We start from the raw sequence: 21,342 nt of genomic DNA, 5'->3' as shown, positions 1-21,342 counted from the left end.
AACAAAAGCCCAATGTTTACATTCACCGTAGTGCCAACGACACCAAATGAACGTGTTATACTGCGGAGAGGGAGGATCGCCAACATACATTCTTTGCGTGGTTAAGTGACACACACAAGTAAGTGCTGTAGCACACAGGGGCTATAATGACACGACAAACGGTCAAGTTCAAGTTCATGACCACAACATTATATCCAAGCCATCGCTTAAACTGTAAGATGGAGAGACATACCTGCACTGATGCGTAACGAGACAACAAACTGAAGCCCACCGGGCCAGCTTGGTTAGAGGACACGAGTTTAATGAGGACACGCATCCGCCGAGGAAGAGCGTGGCGACATGCACCCAGACAGCTGATGTGGGCACGAGGTGCGCTGCCTTAATACTGCAGGTACCAATCAGCCCACTGATGAGTGGGTGGAGGATGCTGTGGGCAGCATGAGAACCAGCGGCCATCCTGCTACACCTGCATATAGTTTGGGTGTGCACAATCCCAGGGTATGGAATAGTCTTTATATCATTTCTCCACACCAATGCTCATTATAAGATAATTTCTGTCTACTCACTCTGGCCCTCATTTATCAATGATGGAACGTAGAAACCAGCTTAAATCCGAATAAATAGCCCACACGTTCTGTCTGTTTCTTGTATAGGCTTACGTTGTTGAATGACACTAATCACATCGTCATGATTGGAATAAGTTTGGGTTTTAACCCCCCAGCAGTGCGCACTGAGTGGAGACGCAAACACTGCTGTTTATCAAAACAAACGGGCCTTAGTCCTGCATCCTCCTGTGGGCCATGGGCTGTGACATTAAGCATCTAACTTGGTTACAGACAATACAATATTCAAGTAATATTCAGATGTCATCAACATTTTCCAACCATCCACAGTCCATCTCTGAGACACAAAAAAGAAAGAAATGGCACCATCCCATAGTGAGCAATTAATAGTGTGGACCAATATGGAGATGATATTGAAAAAAAAAAGAGCTCCATTTGTTCCTTTAAGGAGCTATCTTCCTTGCTGTCCTCTTGCATCAATCAGCCCTTGACGTTAATGTCGGTGGATGTCCAGGAGGCTTCAGTGAAAGAACATTGTAAATTGTAAATGCAGAGTGCAGATATCTCTGGTTTGGTTTGGTTCAACAGGCATGTTGTCAAGCATCCAAGCTTGGAGTCATGTGATGTACAGTTGGAGATGGCAAACAGGAAATGGCTAAAGCATTAGATTGGTCTCTTTGTTGGTGAAATGGTGGACGAGGATTCAGTTCACTGCATGCACGCACGCACATCTATACATGTCTTAGTATATTTGTGGGGTAGTAACAATATGCCCAAAAATCTATATATACAATTGGCAAACTGGATGTGTGCGTGTTTGCGTGTTTGTCTGTTTGTCTGTTAGGTTTTGTGTTTGTTTCGTGTTTGTCACTTCCGTTTTTTAATTATTATTGGACGTATGATAATATCTTTAATATATTCTGTACATTTAGAAGCATTCTTGATGTATTTGACAAGTGCATTGTTACCTGCCCAGGTAGGGCTACTTGATTGAATCTTGATTGCAAGCACACCTCCAATGGAGATCACCTGTGTCCTCCCATATAAATGCGAGGTTGTTTTTCCGCTGTGTTATTCCCTGAAGAAGACCTTGCTAGGTCGAAACGGTGGATGCTCATTCAAATAAATCCTGCATCGCGGCTACGAGTGAGCAGCCTTTTCTTAGTAACACAAACAAATCACATCTCAGGAGCCAGCCGTTTCAGACTGACCATCCACGATGCTGTCTGAAAGAAAGCAGCTCTCGTTGTCAATGTCAAATCCTGGAGAGCGACATGTTTTAATGTTTTAATTATTGGCATTTAGTTCAGAATTAGCATTTAATACCGTCTGACCTCTCAGACATGAATGACAGGCGCTCCCGTGGCCTGAGAGCCGAGGAGGATATGGCTGGTTTGGGGCCGCTGATTTCAGGGACAAACGAGAGCCTGAGGAGGTGGAGGCATGGTGATTCACATGCAATACAGGAGACCTGTCTGTGGTACCCCACCCTCCCCCAAATCCCAGGGGTGGGTGGGGGGGGCAGGGGGATTGATGAAACGAGCAGGAAGGCCTAATTAAAGGCTCTCAGCTCAAACACATTGATGTATTACATCTATTATGCCACAGTTCGATAGGTCTGCCAGTCCGGGTCTGCCGTGGCCACTGAGTCCCAACAAACGAGAGAGAGAGAGAGAGAGAGAGAGAGAGAGAGAGAGAGAGAGAGAGAGAGAGATTTGCAGAGCTCGACCGCCATTCTGATAGTGTGATGCAGCCTGCCATACCCTGTGGCATGTCAAATAGGCCCCAATATTTATATGTATGTAAAGCTCTGTATACATCATATGCACTGGAAGTGGTTTAAGGCGCAGGAGCGAGAGAGGTTTACAGAGAGGAGCGAGGAAAGCGGAGGTGGTGAAATGGAAGTGTGTGTGAGTGTGTGTGTGGAGGTGGTGAGGGGTGATTGATATGTGTGTAGATTTGTATGGGGAAATGAACCAGAGGATGGCGGAGGTGGGCTGAAGGTGAATGTATCACCTAGTGTAGCGAGAGCGTGGAGAATAAAACTAAAACTACAGGGATGAGAACTATCCAGTGTGTTGGATGTTGCAGGTCATGTCACAAAACAAAAATAGCCGATCCACAAGCTTACACGTTGTGAGCTTGTAGATCTGCTCATTCTTTAGGGTCAATGGGAGGCCGGGCTTGAGAATTTACAGATAACTAATATATCGTCGCTGTCGGGTGGAAACCTTGTACAGTATGTCCAAAACGGTTGCTTTCCAAATAACCTGTGTTCCAATGGATCCAATGTAGTTAATATTTAGTCAAACGCTCAGCACTTTTCATTGGTTCAATATTTATAAAACCCACAGACACACTTAAAACACTCACAATGTTCTAAAATATTGAAAATAGCTGAGCGTGTAAATCGGCTATTTTCGCAAATGTAGCGCAACACTGTTGTATGATGAAGTAGGTTATTAATTCACAAAAATAAAGAAGAAACTGAAAGAACTGAAACTGAAACTACTGGGACAGATCATTGAGGTAAAAGTGGCTCCTTCTGTATGTACTGTACTATACTGTACCAACTAAAGGGTTGATGACACACTGAAACGGTAATCATAGTAGGGAAACAAAGCAGATCAAAGTTCCATATGGGTAAACTTACATGATTTCATGCAAAAGTGACCAAATAACAACAACAACATCAACAACTATGTGAACCCTGCAGAGTCAGAGATTTTTCAGATGCCTCATGGACAGTATTCCACCAAGTGGTAAGCGTACATATGCAAGAGGAGAATGGTGGGCCAGATGAAGACAGTAAGCCCAAGCAGAAGGGAGGACATAGGGTGCATTATGTAGAGCCATATGAAATCCGTGTTAACGGAATCGCGGACGGAATCGCGGAAATGACCAATAAAAATGGAATTGGAATAAAACACGGAATATTGCAGAATTTGAAAAAAAAAAAAAAAATCGCGGTAAAATATTTTTTTTTACCGCGAATTTTTACAAATCCACGGGACACCACCATTTTGCATGGCCACATCCTACTTTATAAACAGTAAAGTCCACGTAGAAATAGTCTTAGAAAGACGATAGAAACAATAATACATGCGCGACGCCATTTTGCGCATGCTCAGACCGAAGTCACCGAATTATTTTGGGAACATTTTTGCGTATAACACAACAAGGGCCATGTATGGACTGTTATATCTTGAACATGTATTCATTTCCACTTACCAGACACTTTTTTTTATGGTAAAAATGAGCATAAAAAGCAAAATACAGAATTCAGAAATATTAAAATGGAAAAAACAGAATTTGGGAAAAAATAAAACGGAATTGGGAAAAAAATAAAACGGATTTCATATGGCTCTAGGTGCATTGTTGTGGCAGTGTAATTTCCATCAGCAAACTAACTGCACACACGCACACGCTGTACTTTATCGTGGACTTAAGTTGGCCAACCGCATTTTTCATAGCACTGGCAAAGGAAGAACCAGGAAATGAACATCCTGACTGGCATGGTGTAAACAACAAAGGTAATGTTTGTTTTGTTAAGATTTTTTGATATTCTCATGTAAATGTACTGCAATGGATGCAGCCGCGTTGAAGATGCCACATTATAATATTAAGCAAGTTAGTGAAATGATAGACGTACAGGCCACAGCAGGATGGAGTACAGATGCAAATTATTTTGAGTTTTAACACCAACTGCAAATGCTTAAGATACTATTAAGCAGTGACCAATCAATATGCACCCCTTTGGAGACATGGCTCGCTATGATTAATTGGCTCTGCTACGTTGTTTCATTGTTTTATTGATTCCCATCTCATATAATTTCTGTTCAGATCTCCAGTCAATGTGCATCCGTTGCCACAACAAGTACGGTTAATTTGGTGTCTAGATTGTTTAGTTACGGTTGGTGATTTGTTCTTTCTCTCTTGAAAAGTTTTAAACTCAAGTTACCAGTTGTTAATGTATTATGTTGGGCGAGGGTAAATTATGTTTCTCAAGTGTGTGTGTGCATTAGCATGCTGCATTTGTTATTTTTGTTACAGTACTGTTCAGAGCCTATTTATCTTTAGTGTAATAACACAGTAAAATACTCATATTTATTTATTAATGTGTTATCTAGTTTATATTCAAAGGCCATTTCTGCCACCTTCATGTCCTGACTATAGACACCCCATATTGTCGACTACTTTATATCAAAAACACCAGACAAAAATGATACATAATCTATCAAAGTTGGTGAAAACAGCAATGTAAGAATTCCAGCTGGCTAGATTACAAATACCATTTACTGAATTAACACCAGACAAAACAACGTGAATAAAATTAACTTCATCAGTGTTGTGACAGCTACATTTAGGCAGAGTTATGATCATCACATGGCAGTGGTTCTTCCAAACATGGTAATGGGACACAAGAATGTATTGATACAGTATGAAAGGTGATTGCTTTTAATCTAGTTTACACCATTTTGACTTAAAATAATCAGAATCAGAATCAGCTTTATTGTCACATCACAGGTTAACAGGCATCACAAGTAAAAAAGTGGGTGAAATAATCTATAGAGCCCAAGTACTGTATTTGTACAGAACACCTGAGATTACATTCTAAAAAGGTAATTGAATGTGGTGATGTAATGTTTACTTTTTAGTGACTATGAATGTTTGTGTCTGTGTGTTGCAGGGTCTTTGGAGTGGGTCAGTCACAGAGGTGCAGGAGCTGACACAGACAAGTGGATCTGGGAAATGATTGTGACATGGATGAAGAAGAGTGGATTGTGTGTCAGATATTGATGCTTAATATTATAATGTGCCGTCATCAACATGGCTCATTCTATAGTCTGCATCACATTTACTTAAGAATATATCAAACAATCACACAAAACAAACATTACCTTTCTTGTTTACGAGAGGGAAGGCAGGCAATATAGCGTAAATAATCGGCTATACATAAGTAATCCAACACAGTTATGAATTAACTATTAGTAGCCTATGGTATACCTGTTCGTCAGGAAAATCTATATACAGTTGGAAACAACTCTTATAGTACTTATAAGAATTTTATATGTCTACAATGAAAAAAGAATGCAGTTCCTGAGTGGGGATCAATGAAATTCACGATTGCAATGTTCGGCCTATGGTATATTGGCAAACAGCAAAAGAGAAGGTGGGATGGAAGTAGGGGGCACTGTGTGTGTGTGTGTGTGTGTGTGTGTGTGTGTGTGTGTGTGTGTGTGCGCGCGCACGCACCTGAGTGCAACCTTACGCGTGTGTGTGTGTGTGTGTGTGTGTGTGTGTGTGTGTGAGTGAGCGGGCAAGCGTGCGTGTGTGTGTGTATGTGTGTGCATGCACACGCATGTGTGTGTAGTTGTGGTTGACTGCATATCCCTCATGTCTGCATTTGTGTGCACACATATGCATGATATGCACATGTGCATGTTCGGCCGTGTGATCTAGCATCTATACTGTATGTCTTTGCTTGCAGAGCACACAGGGGATGGGATTTGCGAGACTTGCTCAGGCTGTTTCCTTCGCAGCAGTGGTGAGATTGGAAGCGAGTGGTTTCTGAGGGCGCTGTGACTGATGGCGTCTGTTAGTACTGACGGGCCGCTGAGAGGATGTCTTGTACTGGCGGCGGGGAGAGCCTTCCAGAACCAGCAGCACTCTCTCCCTCCGGAGAGAGAGACAGAGAGAGAGAGAGAGTGAGTGAAAGAGAAAGAGAGAGAGACGGCAGAGATGACAGGGCAGGCAGAGACTTTCCATTCACAACCGTCTTAAGCCCGAGTTAACATTAGTTGTGTCTTGTGTGCGGCGGTGTTGTGCACCTAAAATATAGCTACGATAATATATATTATTATATATGCTCTGCAAGCTATATAATATAAGTAAAATAGCTAGTCTACAAGCTCACAATGCATCACAGCACGTTGTGAGCTTACAGTTCTGCTATTTTTGATGCGCGACACTGCCACACAAGTAAGTAAAAATCATAAATAAGTCCTCCCATTCCTGCACCCCTCCAATAATGAATTTGTGTTCAACGCAAGTTCAGGTGAAGAGACCATGCACCCTCTGCTTATCACGACCACTACCCATTCTCAATCGCTTCCCTATCTACCACATCTGCTTTCACTCATTAGCCTCTCCCCATTCACAATCACCCGTATCCACTACACCTGCCTCCACTCACCACAGCCAATCCTTGTTGCAATCACCACAGTATATAAATACAACTGCGATCTCTTCACTGATTTGTTTGTTCTGCTTCACATATCCTACTTCCATCCCAGCCTCATCCTTCCTCAGTGACGGAGCAAAGACAAACTGACCGCTCCCCGAGTAGAGCAATGATGCCCGTACGTCAGCTCCTGAGTCCTCGCCCTACCTTGGGTTCCTCATCCCGTTCCACATTCATCTCATTACGAGTGAATTACAGTGTGTCCCCCATATCACATACACACTATGCTCCTGCAGCTGAAGCTGTCATACACAGCCCGCTGCCTTCACTGGACCGACTGTACTGTACAATATCTACTTTCTTTGCTGAGCATTTCTGCTTTGCCTCTTTTCCTCATCTTTAAAGAGTAAATTCTCTGCAGCCCAGCAACCTTGCTCCCCACAGCCCTTCATAGCAGCGTTGTAGATGGCAAAAGATTGACAAGAGAATTCTTTTAAATTGAATACTGTATACAATAGTTTTTCTTCTGCAGCCCAAAGATATTATGCAAAATCCTGACCTATTAATGCTAGACTTGGGTGAGAATGAATGTGCCGACACAGCGCAATTTAAATTCAGGGAATAACAAATCACTGGATGAATAAACGTATAATAATTGTGAATATCGTTGTTTATATGCATTTGCATTACAATTAATACTTTTGAGGTAAGGCAGGAAAAAAAAAGAAGTCAATTGTAGTATGCAAGATTATTAAGGAAACCATGAATCACAGGAATGAAAACGTATAGTTGAATGCTTCCTTGTTCTTTTATTGCTGTTAGTAATGTGGCAAACTCTTAGGACTTTTGTGAAGTCTTTGTGTACATCACCAGACGTTTACCTGTCAAATATTTTTTTTCCCCCTTTGAGGGATCTCAACAAAGCGGAAGAGTGGCAGTTATGGAAAACATCAAACTATATCCCACTGGGAAGCGCCAGTACAGCTGGTGCCACAATGCAACACATGGCGTATCGCCGCTTGCTAAAGATCTGCTTCACTGAAGTATTTGACATCTCCACAACTATCTCCTTAATTGATGTGCTTAAGTATGCACCCTCAGTGTGTGAGCTGGAAATACCTGCTGTAATGTACTGTAAAATTGTTATTCCAGTGTCAAGATTCAGCCATCATTTGCGCCTGTCAGTTGTGCTGCACATTCATTTCTTCAATGCATTGTCTGGAGGCATTTGAATGAAGGATAATCTTTGCATTTTGCACTGTATAGTGTGTAGTAAGATCCAAAATTGATTAGGAATTGGGAAAGTGTAACAAAAGTTCATGGGAACAATATTAGAGTGTCACTTAATAAAATATTGGACTCATTTTGTATTGTTTACGACTTTAGGCTGCACTAGCCCTCCTGTTTTACATCTCCGGCGAGAGAATGGGTGTGATCCCATTGGTTCACCGATCTGTCCGTCAACCCCCGCCCCGTCAACACAACATTACGAGCGACGCCCACTGCACTCTGGTTGGTTGGGGAAATGAAACACTTCCTATATTGGGTACCCCGACACGCTGGTCAAACAATCAATGTTAAACTAAGGCAGAACTAAACAATAAAAGCCTGGAGATCGAGGCTAGTATTCCTTTCACGCACGCACGCACGCACGCACGCACGCACGCACGCACGCACGCACGCACGCACGCACGCACGCACACACACACACACACACACACACACACACACACACACACACACACACACACACACACACACACACACGTGTGGATGTATTGTTTATAGGTTGAGTTTTAACCTTCAGAAGAGCAGGCTCAGACAGGAAGGAATAGAGAGTGGGGGACTATTAAAAATAGGTTAAGCTTGTCTCTGCACTATTTCTAACAGACTCAGTTTGTTCCCTCTGGGCTTTCAGTGATTTGGAGCGCGACCCTGACCCTGTGCTTCCAAGACATGTGCGTACGCCCGCATGCACGCACGCAGACACACACTGTTTGCTGTGAAGATTGCTGTGCACTTCACTGGAACAAATCACAGTGAATGTATTTGTCGGTTCCAGTGGCCCTTAACAAGATCTGTGTGGCTACTTCCCTCACACTGTAACATGTCACAGTTATCATGATTAAGATCTGTGTGGCCGCTCCCCTCACACTACAATGATCATGATTTTGTCTCACACTGTAACGCGTCACAGTGAACATGATTTACTGTAGATCTGTGTGGCTGCTCCCCTTAAATGTAACAAGTCACAATGTACAAGCTGTAGTCTTCACAGAAGCACTTCAGAGATCGTGAGGAAGGACCTGAGGAAGGACAGACCTCCCCTATCATAGTGATGAGACCCTCCACACACACGCAGGCCGGCAGGCACACGCACGCACGCAGGAACACACACAAATCTCTATTAAAGATTGGTCACAGACAGACAATAATTTTGTGTGATATTTATGTGGTTGTTTACATCACTGCTGTACGAGTGGGTAGGATGGCACACGACCAAGAGAAGCAACTGCAAGGAGACAGACATTCAGTGAAAGAGAGGACGTTTGACACGGCAATCAGTTAAAACGACCTGTGATTCGTTGGACAGCTAAGGCCTGTCGATAATATCGACAAGAACATATGGCAACGACTGTCTATATAACATGTTTTGTCATCCCGGACATATCAGAACCGTTTGCCCGTTGCCTCCGGAAGATCAAGAGGCTCCGTTGTTTACATTTGCTTCCGCATGTGATCCCAGCATGTCTAGGTACTGCGTTTGCTTTGCTCCGGCAAGCCTGATAATCTTGTGTGATCCGCTATAATTTTAAAATCTTGTATTGTGCATCTTATAAAATGATCCTATAAGATGATCCAGTTGTGTGTGATGCAACCAGATTTCCAAATCGTTTAAGATTTTAAAACAGTAGTCTGAGACCAACTTAAGAGTCAAAAAGCCCCACCAGCGGCAACCAACCAGACTAAAATGGTTTTAACGAACTTCCTTTTACTAGAAGGCTTTATAATGCATTATAGACATGGGATGGATAGTGTTGATGTAAGATGGGGGTGTATGTATGTGTATACACACTGATGAAGCAGTGAAGCAGTTTTATGATCAAGATGGCACCACACACATGTCTTGCGCTTTTTTTATAAGCTCCACAGTAGCCATTTATTTGAGTTATGACAGAGACACTACTGAGATTAAGAGATTCGGTGATCGCTCACCAAAAAACAGACTTTATCCACTAGGATCAGGCGCTCAAGCGAGCCTACACACAAGCTGTTGAGATGGGCTATTCAATAACAAAGAGGAGCCGGAGAGGAAGAGGCTCAGGAGGCGGAAGAAGAGCCCGTCTCACCATGCGACTCAGCGAACATTGCTTTCCAGCGTTCTTTTGTTCAATGTCAGTCAATGACACCTTATTTGGCAATGGAAAATAAGGTGGATGAACTCCATGCCAGAATTAGGGTCCACTGGGAGACCATGACCATGTGTGACATGATTTGTCTTGCATAGAGGTTAGAAGATAGTTCCCACTAACAAGTCAAATATGAGTTTGAGTGCTGATTAGTATACTACTGTTTATGTCTGGTGAAGTTAAATTAGCTTAAATGAAATAGTCTTAGAATCACAGGAAATGTGTTTGAAGAACGTGAACAACACCCGAGTTGGTGTTGGCTAGTCCGCACTATCGCATCATATCGCACATTTTGTGCTTCTGAACCTCTCCATACTCATTTGTCCCCTATTCGGCCGCTGCCCTTCAGTACACCACAAGAACAGTAGCATTATGGATCTGTGTTTCATGAGGACATGAAATGGCCTCAGGTGGACTTGCATCTGTGCTCTGTGCTTACCAGCAGCTATGCTTGATGGCTTTTGGAATTGCACATTTCTCATCAACATGTCGTAGGGGATCCATGCAGTTGAGGCAGCTGTAGAGGATTAACCACTATTAAAGCACAACACTGATCTTTGAGTGGAAGTGGTGGTACTGTATACCATAAGGTGATTTGTTTCCCTGCCAGGAGGCCGGAACGGCCGAAGGTGAGGGATTAGTATCCTTGCCAGGAGGCTGGAAGGGCCGAAGGCAAGGGACTATGTGTTGCTCCTTCTGCCTATGAGTCTGTTTGTCTGTCTGTCCATCTGTCTGTCTGTCTGTGAACAACTAATCTCTGGCAACGTTGGACCAATCGGCATGAAACTCACACTCCCATTATAGGCCAACCTAGAAGAACCTCTGCAAGAGAGACATTTTGGCCTCATGGTGGCGCTATAATAGGCAAATTCACATTTTGCCCTCTAACTCTTGAGCCTTAGGGCGTACAATCAAACTTTTCTCTGGATTCCCTGGATCATGGCGCAACTTCCCACACAGGCCCAGCCCCTTTCCGACGAGATTTTCCACCATTTTGCATTGTCTTCAAAACACACTTTGTGCTACTACTCTTACAGATTGTGTCCAAAACTCAGGCAAATCGGTACACATCATCTTTGTGATCACATGATCATGATGTATCTGTTGAGATGTTTCATATGCCCTTCTGATTGGCTACGATTGGCTTTCATAGATTGTGGGAGGGGCCCATTTTGCACAAAATGCCACAAATCATGAACGCAGTAGCCTCGGGCACCCATACGTTTTTTTGTTTGTTTCATGAACGCAGTGACTGATTGCCATGGCACTTTGCACACCCACTGCCAGTAGGCCAAGGAAAAACCGCCACCCCAAACCTTTCAAATCAGCCTCATGGTGGGTAGGTCGTAAAATCGGAATATTTTTTTCCTTGGATCATGACTCAACTCTACTCATTTTTGCCCGATTACATTTTCAGCAATGTTGCATTTTCTTCAAAACACTGTTTTCTCTGGTTCTTCTGTAATTCAGATAATTGACTCAAAATCAACAGCAAATGCATTTCTTGTAAAAAACAGCGATAACATTAGTAAATTTTAACACGGTTTCAGAGAGAGAGAGAGAGAGAGAGAGAGAGAGAGAGAGAGAGTGTGCAATTTCAAATCTTGTCACGTCTTTTTGTCCCCCAAATGCTAAACAGGAGATGAAAATTGCATCTGTGACTTGAACAGTGCACATCCGTCAGAATCAATAACATCAATCAATGGTGTACAAGCAAACCCTTAAAGGAGACCTTGACATTTTGAATTTTTGCATGTTTTTTCTTCATATGACATTTCTTCTTCTCATTTCATGGGAAAAGCGTTGCAACATTTAACCTTCATCCACTCCACACTTGGCATGCAGGCTTTGTTAGTATTCCTTGTAGTTTTACAGGGACATCGGGCAAATGCACTATGCTGTGACTAACATTATCCATTGATTTCAGCAAAGAATAAATAAACACTCATTGTTCCAGTTGTGGTGTGGAAAAGGAAAGAATCAGTCTGTCAGTGTGTCCCTCTTCCGAATGATTCCTCTCCTTGTCAGTGATGTTGCTAGGTTTTCAATGTAATGGGTCCTGGGATGCAAGGGTGGTCTTTTAGATGGGTCCCAGGGACATTTTATGGGTCCCCAATTACACGTCCCCCCCCCCCCCCTATCGTTTTCTTTGATCTCCAATCTCCATATCTTCTATGCGTGTGTGACTGTGTACATTATATCCTGATGCAGTGGATCTCAACCTTTTCAGGCAGCGACCCCCCAAAATAATCATATTTTAACTGGGGACCCCCCACCCTGAGGAATTAGGAGTTGAGGCACTTAATTTAGTTTGATTCAGTTCCACAGATACGTATTGTGAAAATAGCTGCTCTAGATCAGTGCAACCCGTTCCTGCTTTTCAAGACCGATACCGATATATATACATATATTAAAAAATCATAAATATATTTTTTTAAATCTATATGAATCTTTAGTATTAGCACACCTTATGGTAAGAAATACTAGTAGTGGGCAACAGGTGGATTTAACATACCTTTGACCAATAGAATACATTTAATCATAGAACCTTTTAATCATTATTATTATTTTATTTTGTATTATTTATGAATGTAGAATTTATTTTTACTATTTATTGTGTAGACTGAAAACACTGGCTTACAGTGGAAGTATTGGCAAATAAAGAAATAGGAATTCAAGAAATAATGAAGACAAATACTGACACTGCCTATGAACATTGGCTTGCAGTTGTTGCACATAGTCAACATGCAATAATAATATTAGGCTTGTCATTGAGAAAGGAAAATAAAGTTGTCTTTGAGGAGAAGTGGAACCTTATAAGTCACTTTAAGTTTAGCATGAGGGAGAGGGTCTACCCTCTTCAGGGAATTACTTGTTATGATATCTCTAAGCTACAGAAAACATCCAGTTGCCTATTAAACATACACAAGACACAGACAACAACCGGTTACTTACAGCTGCCATTAATTAGTGCTTTTGATTGCCTTTGTGGTCAAATCAGGGTCAAATGCATAGGCTCAACGAGCCATCGTTAACCTGCTAATGTTACACAGCTGATTGGCAACATTAATCCACCACATCACTCTGTCGGGGATTTTACTTTGGCTGGTCAATTTAAGATGACAACAGCAACAAAGATTAGTAGTAGACCTGTATGTATGATGATCAGTTATTATTCCAGACAGTGGTCTATCCAAGACGTTTTAACACGTTTAAGAGCAGGTCCTCATGCCGTCTCTCTCTCTCTCTCTCTCTCTCTCTCTGTGTGTAGCGTAGACTAACAGCGAGGGGCTGTGCTGATGCTGCTGCCACACAACGCTGTTTAACCGAGTTATACTTCTCCACCAACGGTGCCTAACCGAGAGAGTCCATGCAGATCACAGCTGACAAATATTATATATTATCGGAGCTATTATTAATGTTATCGGTTTTATCGGGATGACGTCATAATTCCTGATATCAGACCTATAATTGTCGGGCCGATACTTATCGTGCACCACTAATTTTACCGCAAATTATTGTTATATTTTTCTCTGTTGGTGGTGACAACTCTAGTGCGTCCCATGGACGCACTAGAGTTGTCATGAATGCGTCCTTTCGCAATATGGTGCGTCAGCGACGCAGGACGCAGGCCTACGAGCATCTCTGCCTTGTGTCTTGAACAGCACAATGTGTTGTACAGATCATTATACAGTAAAAGCCAAGCAATAATCCAAACAATCTGCCTAGGTTACAGTATATACAGAATAAACCAGTCAACATCGAGAAAGTTGGGAAATATCCAAATATTTAATATATATGTCCTATAACATTCCAGATAGTGGATGTTCATTATTTGTCAATTTATAGCACAGAGGGCAGAGGGGTCACAGAGAGATGCAACATGTATTGCTGGAAAAGGTCAGATCTTGGGCTGCCCAAACAGCATGTGAAGTTTGGTTCCACAGCTGCAGGCCTACAATCTTCACGCCTCAGTCAAGCTTCAAAAGCCATTGTGGGAGGCCAACTTGTTGTGCTGTGTGGGTTTATATAACGCAACAAGGTCGTGATTATAGGTGAAAGAGCTCGGTCTATAGGTTCAGCTACAAGTTTCAGGGCCCTACTGAAAGTACACCATGTTCCACCATTATTCATACATTTCACTGGAGAGATATGAGCCTATCTGTTCACACATTACCCATTTGGAAATTCTTTACGTACTGTAGCCTACTCATACATTAATAATTACAAAATTACCATTTAAAAAGATTACTAAAATATTGATTACAGTTCACATAAACTGTTGTTTCACCTCGAGTCTCTTAGAAGACCAACGCATTCTTTGGTACTTCAGACATCTTATGCGTGTGTGTGCTCGCTCGTCTGTGTAATTGCATGTGTGTATGAAAGTAATCACTTGTTATCCTCGCCAGGCCGGAACAGCCAAAGGCGAGGGATTGTTTTCGGTCCTGTCAGTCTGTCTGTCCGTCCGTCTGTAAGCAGCTAATAATCTCGGGCACCATTGGACCGATTGGCGTGAAACTTTGCACACGCACACCCACAGTAGAACAAGGAAGAACCTTTTTCAAATTAGCCTCATGGTGGCACTATAGCAGGCAGATCACACACACACACACACACACACACACACACACACACACACACACACACACACACACACACACACACACACACACACACACACACACACACACACACACACACACACACACACACAGCACAAGCACGCACAGGTGAAAAGATAACCTCAGCCCAGGGCCGTAACGTCATGGCAGAGATAATAAGGAAGTTACAAGATTCGGGAAGAGCAGGTAAAGTGCTGCGCAATTAAAATCTGGAAATAATTGAAAGCAATGAGGTGCAGGCCAAGCTTTTGTGGAGAGGATTCAGAAGGGATTTTCACCAGTGCCTAAGGGTTGTGACCAGAAAACATGACAGTCCACAATTCACTGACACGCAGCATCTATTTTGGCAGTAGTTAAACTAATGGTAGACTAGGACAGTGGTTCTCAAACTTTTTCATGTCAAGGACCCCCATATTGATATGTTTATGGCCATGCACCCACATCTGAAAAGGTTTTGTGCTAGGGACCCCCAGAAGAGAAGGTTCACATTAAAACAAATCTGAATTATTCAAAAGTTTCCAAACATTTTAAACATTTAAAAAAAAAAAATCAAAAATAGCAGATGTGCAAGCTCGCAGTGTGGCACAAAGTGACGTGCTGTGAGCTCGTACATCTACTATTTTTAAATAGCCAAAGTATAAAATATGGATAAAGTGGTTAAAATGATTGTGATGTTGTATTAAGATTTTTTTTGTGATTAGTGGTGAAGCAATGAATCAAATAACAAATGAATCCATTAACAGAACAGTAATCAAATAAAAGTTTTGTAATTGAATACAATGGTTTAGGGATATGATCATGGAAATATTTCTGATACCATATGCTATTTACAACAACACCTAAATGTACACCGGGCATATTAGGGCCACCCAGGTGAGAAATATATATATATTCTGTGATCAAAGTCAGAAATCTATGAGTTTAATCTCGAAAATGTCCGAGTTTATAAACTCACAAATTTGTAACATTAAACTCGAAATCTTTCGAGATAATAAACTTAAATTAATTGATAGAAGAACGCACTCGCTTGGGTGGGTGTCCAGAGGAACAGTTTTGTTCATGCATGCTATCAATCAATGATTATGAACATCCTTTACGAAAAGAAACAATCATAATGCATTCATTAATCCACATCTTAAATTTCTTACATATCCAAAAGAGGAAATCATGCACCACATGCCTGGCAAAACACGCTGCTCTTCGAAACTCAGGCTTTGATGATTGATTAATTAATATAACGTAGCCTACTGTTTCCTACTATAAATCCTGTTTCAATTGTCTGTATATGTAACCAGACTTTCATCTGTCCATTATTGCATTGTAGTTCCTGATGCACATATCACCTTGTTTGGTTTCATGATTAAAATGAGCATGCATGCGTGACATAGCCTGCAAGATATGCCACTATTTCTTTATTGCCATAATAATTAAGATGTTTTGTGAGCCCTACTTCAGTGAGATGCGTTATTTGGAATCAAAGCCTTGGCATGGGCTCATTATTAATAGCTCAGTCCAATCGGCACTGTTTGTTGGACAGCGCCGTCCAGAGAGGAGCACCACAAAATAATTGACGGCCGTTTCAATCGCATCAAAATACTAATTCAAATGATGGAATAATAAATTATGGATCATCATGAATGTCACTATTATCGTGGAAACGTTCAATTGATATTCATGTGTTAATTTGTGCACAATTACGCACAGCTCCGTTTCCCAAACAAGTGACTCAGCCATTCAACCTAACATGATAAAACGTTTAATCCAGTCCGTTATTCCTATAGCTATATGTATGTTATGAGCCTACTGTATACTCACTATCTGTCCTGCATGGAATGTACTTTGTGCGTAATACGTGTGTAGAAAGCTTAAATCATTGTGAATAGTTTCAGCTGCAGGAACACGGTTGTGTCTGTCATAATATTATCATTATGATGTTCTTTCTCTAGAAATTAGCATATTCCATAGACTGTAAGGGCGTTCATAATTGTGACCTCTCCCAGGTGTTCTAGAAACAGGAATTGTTTAGGGATTGCTTGTTGTGATTAGACATGGAGACATGGAGTTGTCGGGGTGTTTACATAATAGATTCTGATTGCATAAACGCTTTATGTAGGCTATACTTGAAACAAATTCGCTTTAACTTTGGATTCATTCAAGCCTGACAGGAAAACGTGACAGACCTATATAGTACAAGGGGAGGCATGCGTTAATCCGACAGACCTTTTCTCCGACTATGTGGCATCCGCGTGCGGTTAGGGTTAGGGTGCGGGTTTGGTTCGGGTTTACTGTTTAATGTCGGAGCACTGCGCTGTCGGAGGAATGCGCTGTCGGACTAACGTATTGCACCCTAGTACAAGTACAAACATTGCCACATGCAGGTGTCACAAACGTAATAAATATATTACATATTAAACACATCAGGCTGCTATGAGGTACTAGCTGCCCTGTAATCCAGTGAGATTCTCGTGTCCTGCAACATTAACTAACATGCGCAATTGTCAAGCAGATAAAATGAACGCATGAGGATATTTTCACAGGGCGTGCACGCCATGCATACGCACTTTTCGGTGTCTTGCGCGGTGCATTTGGTCATGGGTGCGCATATTGGTAGGTGTCCACAGTTCTGTAGCACACCCAATAAGCTCCCCCTCAGCACCCCCAATAAACATCTGATGGCGCCACACTTGCTGATTGGACTGAGATCATGAAACCCATGATTTTGATTTTTTTCAAATAAAGCATCTGACTAGAAAGACTTCAGTATTATGACTGGAACTGGGTTTTCCTGTCACAGTCACTTCAAAAGCAAAAGCTTTTCAACATTTCGTCAGGTTCAACATATAAGTCAACTCTTTGTGGCTGCAGTGCAGGAAAACAGTTTAAGGATTAGATTCATGCGTTTTATCATGCATTAAAGGCCCAGCGGCAGCATCACTTGTTGGGAGCCGTGCATAATCTCAGAGTACTATAGCCCGGATCCACCTCGCTACTCCGACACCCCGGAGTTCCGACAGCCAGAAAAACAGCCGTCAGACTCGGACCGGGGACCCCCGGCGAGGCCTCGACCCGGCCCAGGGAGCCCCGAGGCTGGGTACTGGCTCCGGTCCGGGGGACCCCCGCCTCCGGGGGACACCCGGCTCTCCAGGCGGTCCCGTGGACCCACTCTTAAGCACCCCTCAGCGGGCGTTAAGTGGACTGACAGGCCGCGGCCAAAGCTCCGCGTGGACCTGGTAGTACAAACGCCGACGCGCGCCCATGGGACTATTATGGACTTAGCGCGTCGGACCCGGCTCACCGGCCGGTCCCGCGGACCCACTCTTAAGCACCCCTCGGCGGGCGATAAGTCGGGGGGTCCCGCGGCCTACGGACCGCAGGTACCTGGTGGTACAAGCGCTGCTGCAACAGTATTTATAATGCCCGTTAGCAGGGTCTTGTTTCCTCGCTGAGGACTGTCTTCTTCCCTCGGCTATATGGTTTCGCTAGGTAGGGGACAGTGGCAATCTCGTTCGGTTGATTCGGGCGCCCCCAAGGCATACGGATCTCCTCGCCAAAGGCGAGGCCGACCGCGGGGGGCCCTCGGGCGGTCTGTTGCAAGACAGGGGGAATCTCGTTCGAACAGCTCGGGCGCAGCCACTGCTGAGTTGCGGGACAGCCGGGGCGCCGGGCACGACCCACATAGATACGTAGCTGCTCGCAGGTTCATGTCAAGTTTCCCCACCCCCAACCCCATCAAGGTAACTTGCCTTGCGGGCGTACTATCGGGGACTCTGGTTTACCCAACTCCTGCGTGCACCACCTATGCGTTCTACACCCATATAAGGTACTGTCCCGGCGTGGGCACTTGGCAGTGCCTGCACGCCCAACTCAGACAGGTCTGCAGCGCCCTTTAAGACAAGCATATGCTACTGGCAGGATCAACCAGGTAGGCCTCCTGTTCCGCCGCGGACGTCGCGCCCAGCTGAGGCGCGCGCCGTGGGGTTGCCGGTCCGCGGAGCTTCCGCCCGAGGCCCCCCGCGAGAGGGGCGGGCGGCTCTCTCCCGGAGGCGTGCACTGCGACGGTCACCGCGGTCCGCCTTTACCACCCAGCCGGTCGAAAGCGTGTTACGGTGGATCGGCAGTCCATGGCCCGGTACGCAGCTGTTTGGTCGGTCGCCGGAGTACGCGACGCGGGCAGGGTTTGAGAAACGGAGTCTCCGGAGCGCGCCTTCGCGCCCCCGCTGCATACGGATCTCCTCGCCGAGCCCCGGTGAGGGGGCTCGAGGCCAGGCCGACAGCGGGGGCCCTCGGGCGGTCCGTGGCAGGACAGCTAGGGCAGACGGGGCGTCTCGGTCTCGCTAGGACGGGGTCGGCCGCGGAGGAGTGCGGAGAAGAGACCACCGAGGCCTCTCCGCACGTGGTTCCTCCGCGCCTGTTCGGGCCCGCAGGCTGCAAGCAGCATCCGCCGGAGCACACGAGGTGCCGGCGGGGCCCTTGCAAGAGGCGGGCTTCGTTTGCCAGTCGGTCAGTGGGTCCCGCGGCGGTGGTTCCACCACGGTTCCCGGGGGTCGCCGTGCCTAGCGACCCCCGGCAGGCCCTCCGTGCGGGCCTGCGTTCCGTCCCCAGCGTCCGCACGCTGGTCCATAAACTCGTTCTGGGAAAAGTTGCCGAGACTACCGGGAGAGAATTTCAAAGGAGGGGGCCATGGCGGAGCCCAGGACCTCCTGGGCTCCAGAGACCTCCAGGGCGCCCGGCCGAGGCGGCGCGCCCGACCCGAGGCCTCTCTCTCGGCCCGGCCTCGGCGCCCGCGCGCCGGTTCCATACACTCGAGCTGGCACGAGTTGCCGGTCTGCCCGGGAGAGAATTTCAAAGGAGGGGGCCACGGAATAGCCCATCTTCTCCCGGGCTCGCGGAGGAGCTCCAGGGCGCACGGCCGCCCGGCCGTGCCCGACCGGAGGCCTCTCTCTTCCCATACACCCGATGGCCACTGTGGCGTCCAATTTCCTGGTTCTTTCCCCCCTATCGGGGAGGGGGAAAGGGACCCATGGCCACCACCACCGGCGCCCGGCTCGGCCCGCCCGGGCGGCCCCGAGACGGAGCCTCGCCGTCGGCCCCAGCCTCGGCGTCCGCACGCCGGTTCCATACACTCGTTCTGGGATAAGTTGCCGAGACTACCGGGAGAGAATTTCAAAGGAGGGGGCCACGGAGAAGCCCAGCTTCTGCCAGGCTCGCGGAGGAGCTCCAGGGCGCACGACCGCCCGGCCGTGCCCGATCCGGAGGCCTCTCTCTTCCCATACACCCGATGGCCAGCGTGGCCTCCAATTTCCTGGTTCTTTCCCCCCTATCGGGGAGGGGGAAAGGGACCCATGGCCACCACCACCGGCGCCCGGCTCGGCCCGCCCGAGCGGCCCCGGGACGGAGCCTCGTGCCGGGCCTCGCCGCGGCCGAGCTCCATAGGGACCCTCTGGAGCGAGTGGCCGTCTCTACCGAGAGACTTTTTCAAAGGAGGGAGGCAAGGGCGAGCCGGGCGCCTCCAGGGCCCCGGGGTGTGGGGACGGGGAGGTACCACGCGGAGATCCAGGACAAAGGGGCGCCTCGCGGCGCCCACACTGCCCCGGGACCATGCCCCGTTCTCGGGCAGGGTCCCTAGCTATCCGCTGGCAAAAGTGGCCGAGACTCCCGAGAGAGAATTTCAAAGGAGGGAGCCGTGGCGGAGCTCAGAGCTCCTTGGGAGCTCTGGACTCTGAAGAAATCCCGGCTTTTTTCCGAAAGCTCCAGGATTCGGGGCGTCTCGCCGCCCCGCCGCCACCCCAGGAGGGTGCCCCTTCGTGGGGCATGGTCCCTAGCTATCCGCTGGCAAAAGTGGCCGAGACTCCCGAGAGAGAATTTCAAAGGAGGGAGCCATGGCGGAGCTCAGAGCTCCTTGGGAGCTCTGGACTCTGAAGAAATCCCGGCTTTTTTCCGAAAGCTCCAGGATTCGGGGCGTCTCGCCGCCCCGCCGCCACCCCAGGAGGGTGCCCCTTCGTGGGGCATGGTCCCTAGCTATCCGCTGGCAAAAGTGGCCGAGACTCCCGAGAGAGAATTTCAAAGGAGGGAGCCATGGCGGAGCTCAGAGCTCCTTGGGAGCTCTGGACTCTGAAGAAATCCCGGCTTTTTTCCGAAAGCTCCAGGATTCGGGGCGTCTCGCCGCCCCGCCGCCACCCCAGGAGGGTGCCCCTTCGTGGGGCATGGTCCCTAGCTATCCGCTGGCAAAAGTGGCCGAGACTCCCGAGAGAGAATTTCAAAGGAGGGAGCCATGGCGGAGCTCAGAGCTCCTTGGGAGCTCTGGACTCTGAAGAAATCCCGGCTTTTTTCCGAAAGCTCCAGGATTCGGGGCGTCTCGCCGCCCCGCCGCCACCCCAGGAGGGTGCCCCTTCGTGGGGCATGGTCCCTAGCTATCCGCTGGCAAAAGTGGCCGAGACTCCCGAGAGAGAATTTCAAAGGAGGGAGCCATGGCGGAGCTCAGAGCTCCTTGGGAGCTCTGGACTCTGAAGAAATCCCGGCTTTTTTCCGAAAGCTCCAGGATTCGGGGCGTCTCGCCGCCC

At 46.1% G+C, this 21,342-nt stretch overlaps 1 protein-coding gene across 1 annotated transcript in view; it reads right to left on the bottom strand.

The window, feature by feature from the left end:
* nkpd1 (NTPase, KAP family P-loop domain containing 1) overlaps nucleotides 1–21,342 on the bottom strand; it is a gene marked incomplete at its 5' end in the record, with an annotated part of 162,004 nt that overhangs the window by 118,103 nt on the left and 22,559 nt on the right. Inside the window, 2 exons of the mRNA XM_084054059.1 lie at nucleotides 1,775–1,825; nucleotides 1,890–1,990. Of these exons, the coding sequence (XP_083910185.1) occupies nucleotides 1,775–1,825; nucleotides 1,890–1,990 (152 nt within the window). The remainder of the gene's footprint in view (nucleotides 1–1,774; nucleotides 1,826–1,889; nucleotides 1,991–21,342) is intronic.

Source organism: Gymnoscopelus microlampas, assembly GCF_963454915.1.
Source record: "Gymnoscopelus microlampas genome assembly, chromosome: 1".
NCBI lineage: Eukaryota > Metazoa > Chordata > Actinopteri > Myctophiformes > Myctophidae > Gymnoscopelus > Gymnoscopelus microlampas.
The sequence above is the reverse complement of the archived record's forward strand: the minus strand, read 5'-3'. Positions and strand labels throughout refer to the sequence as shown.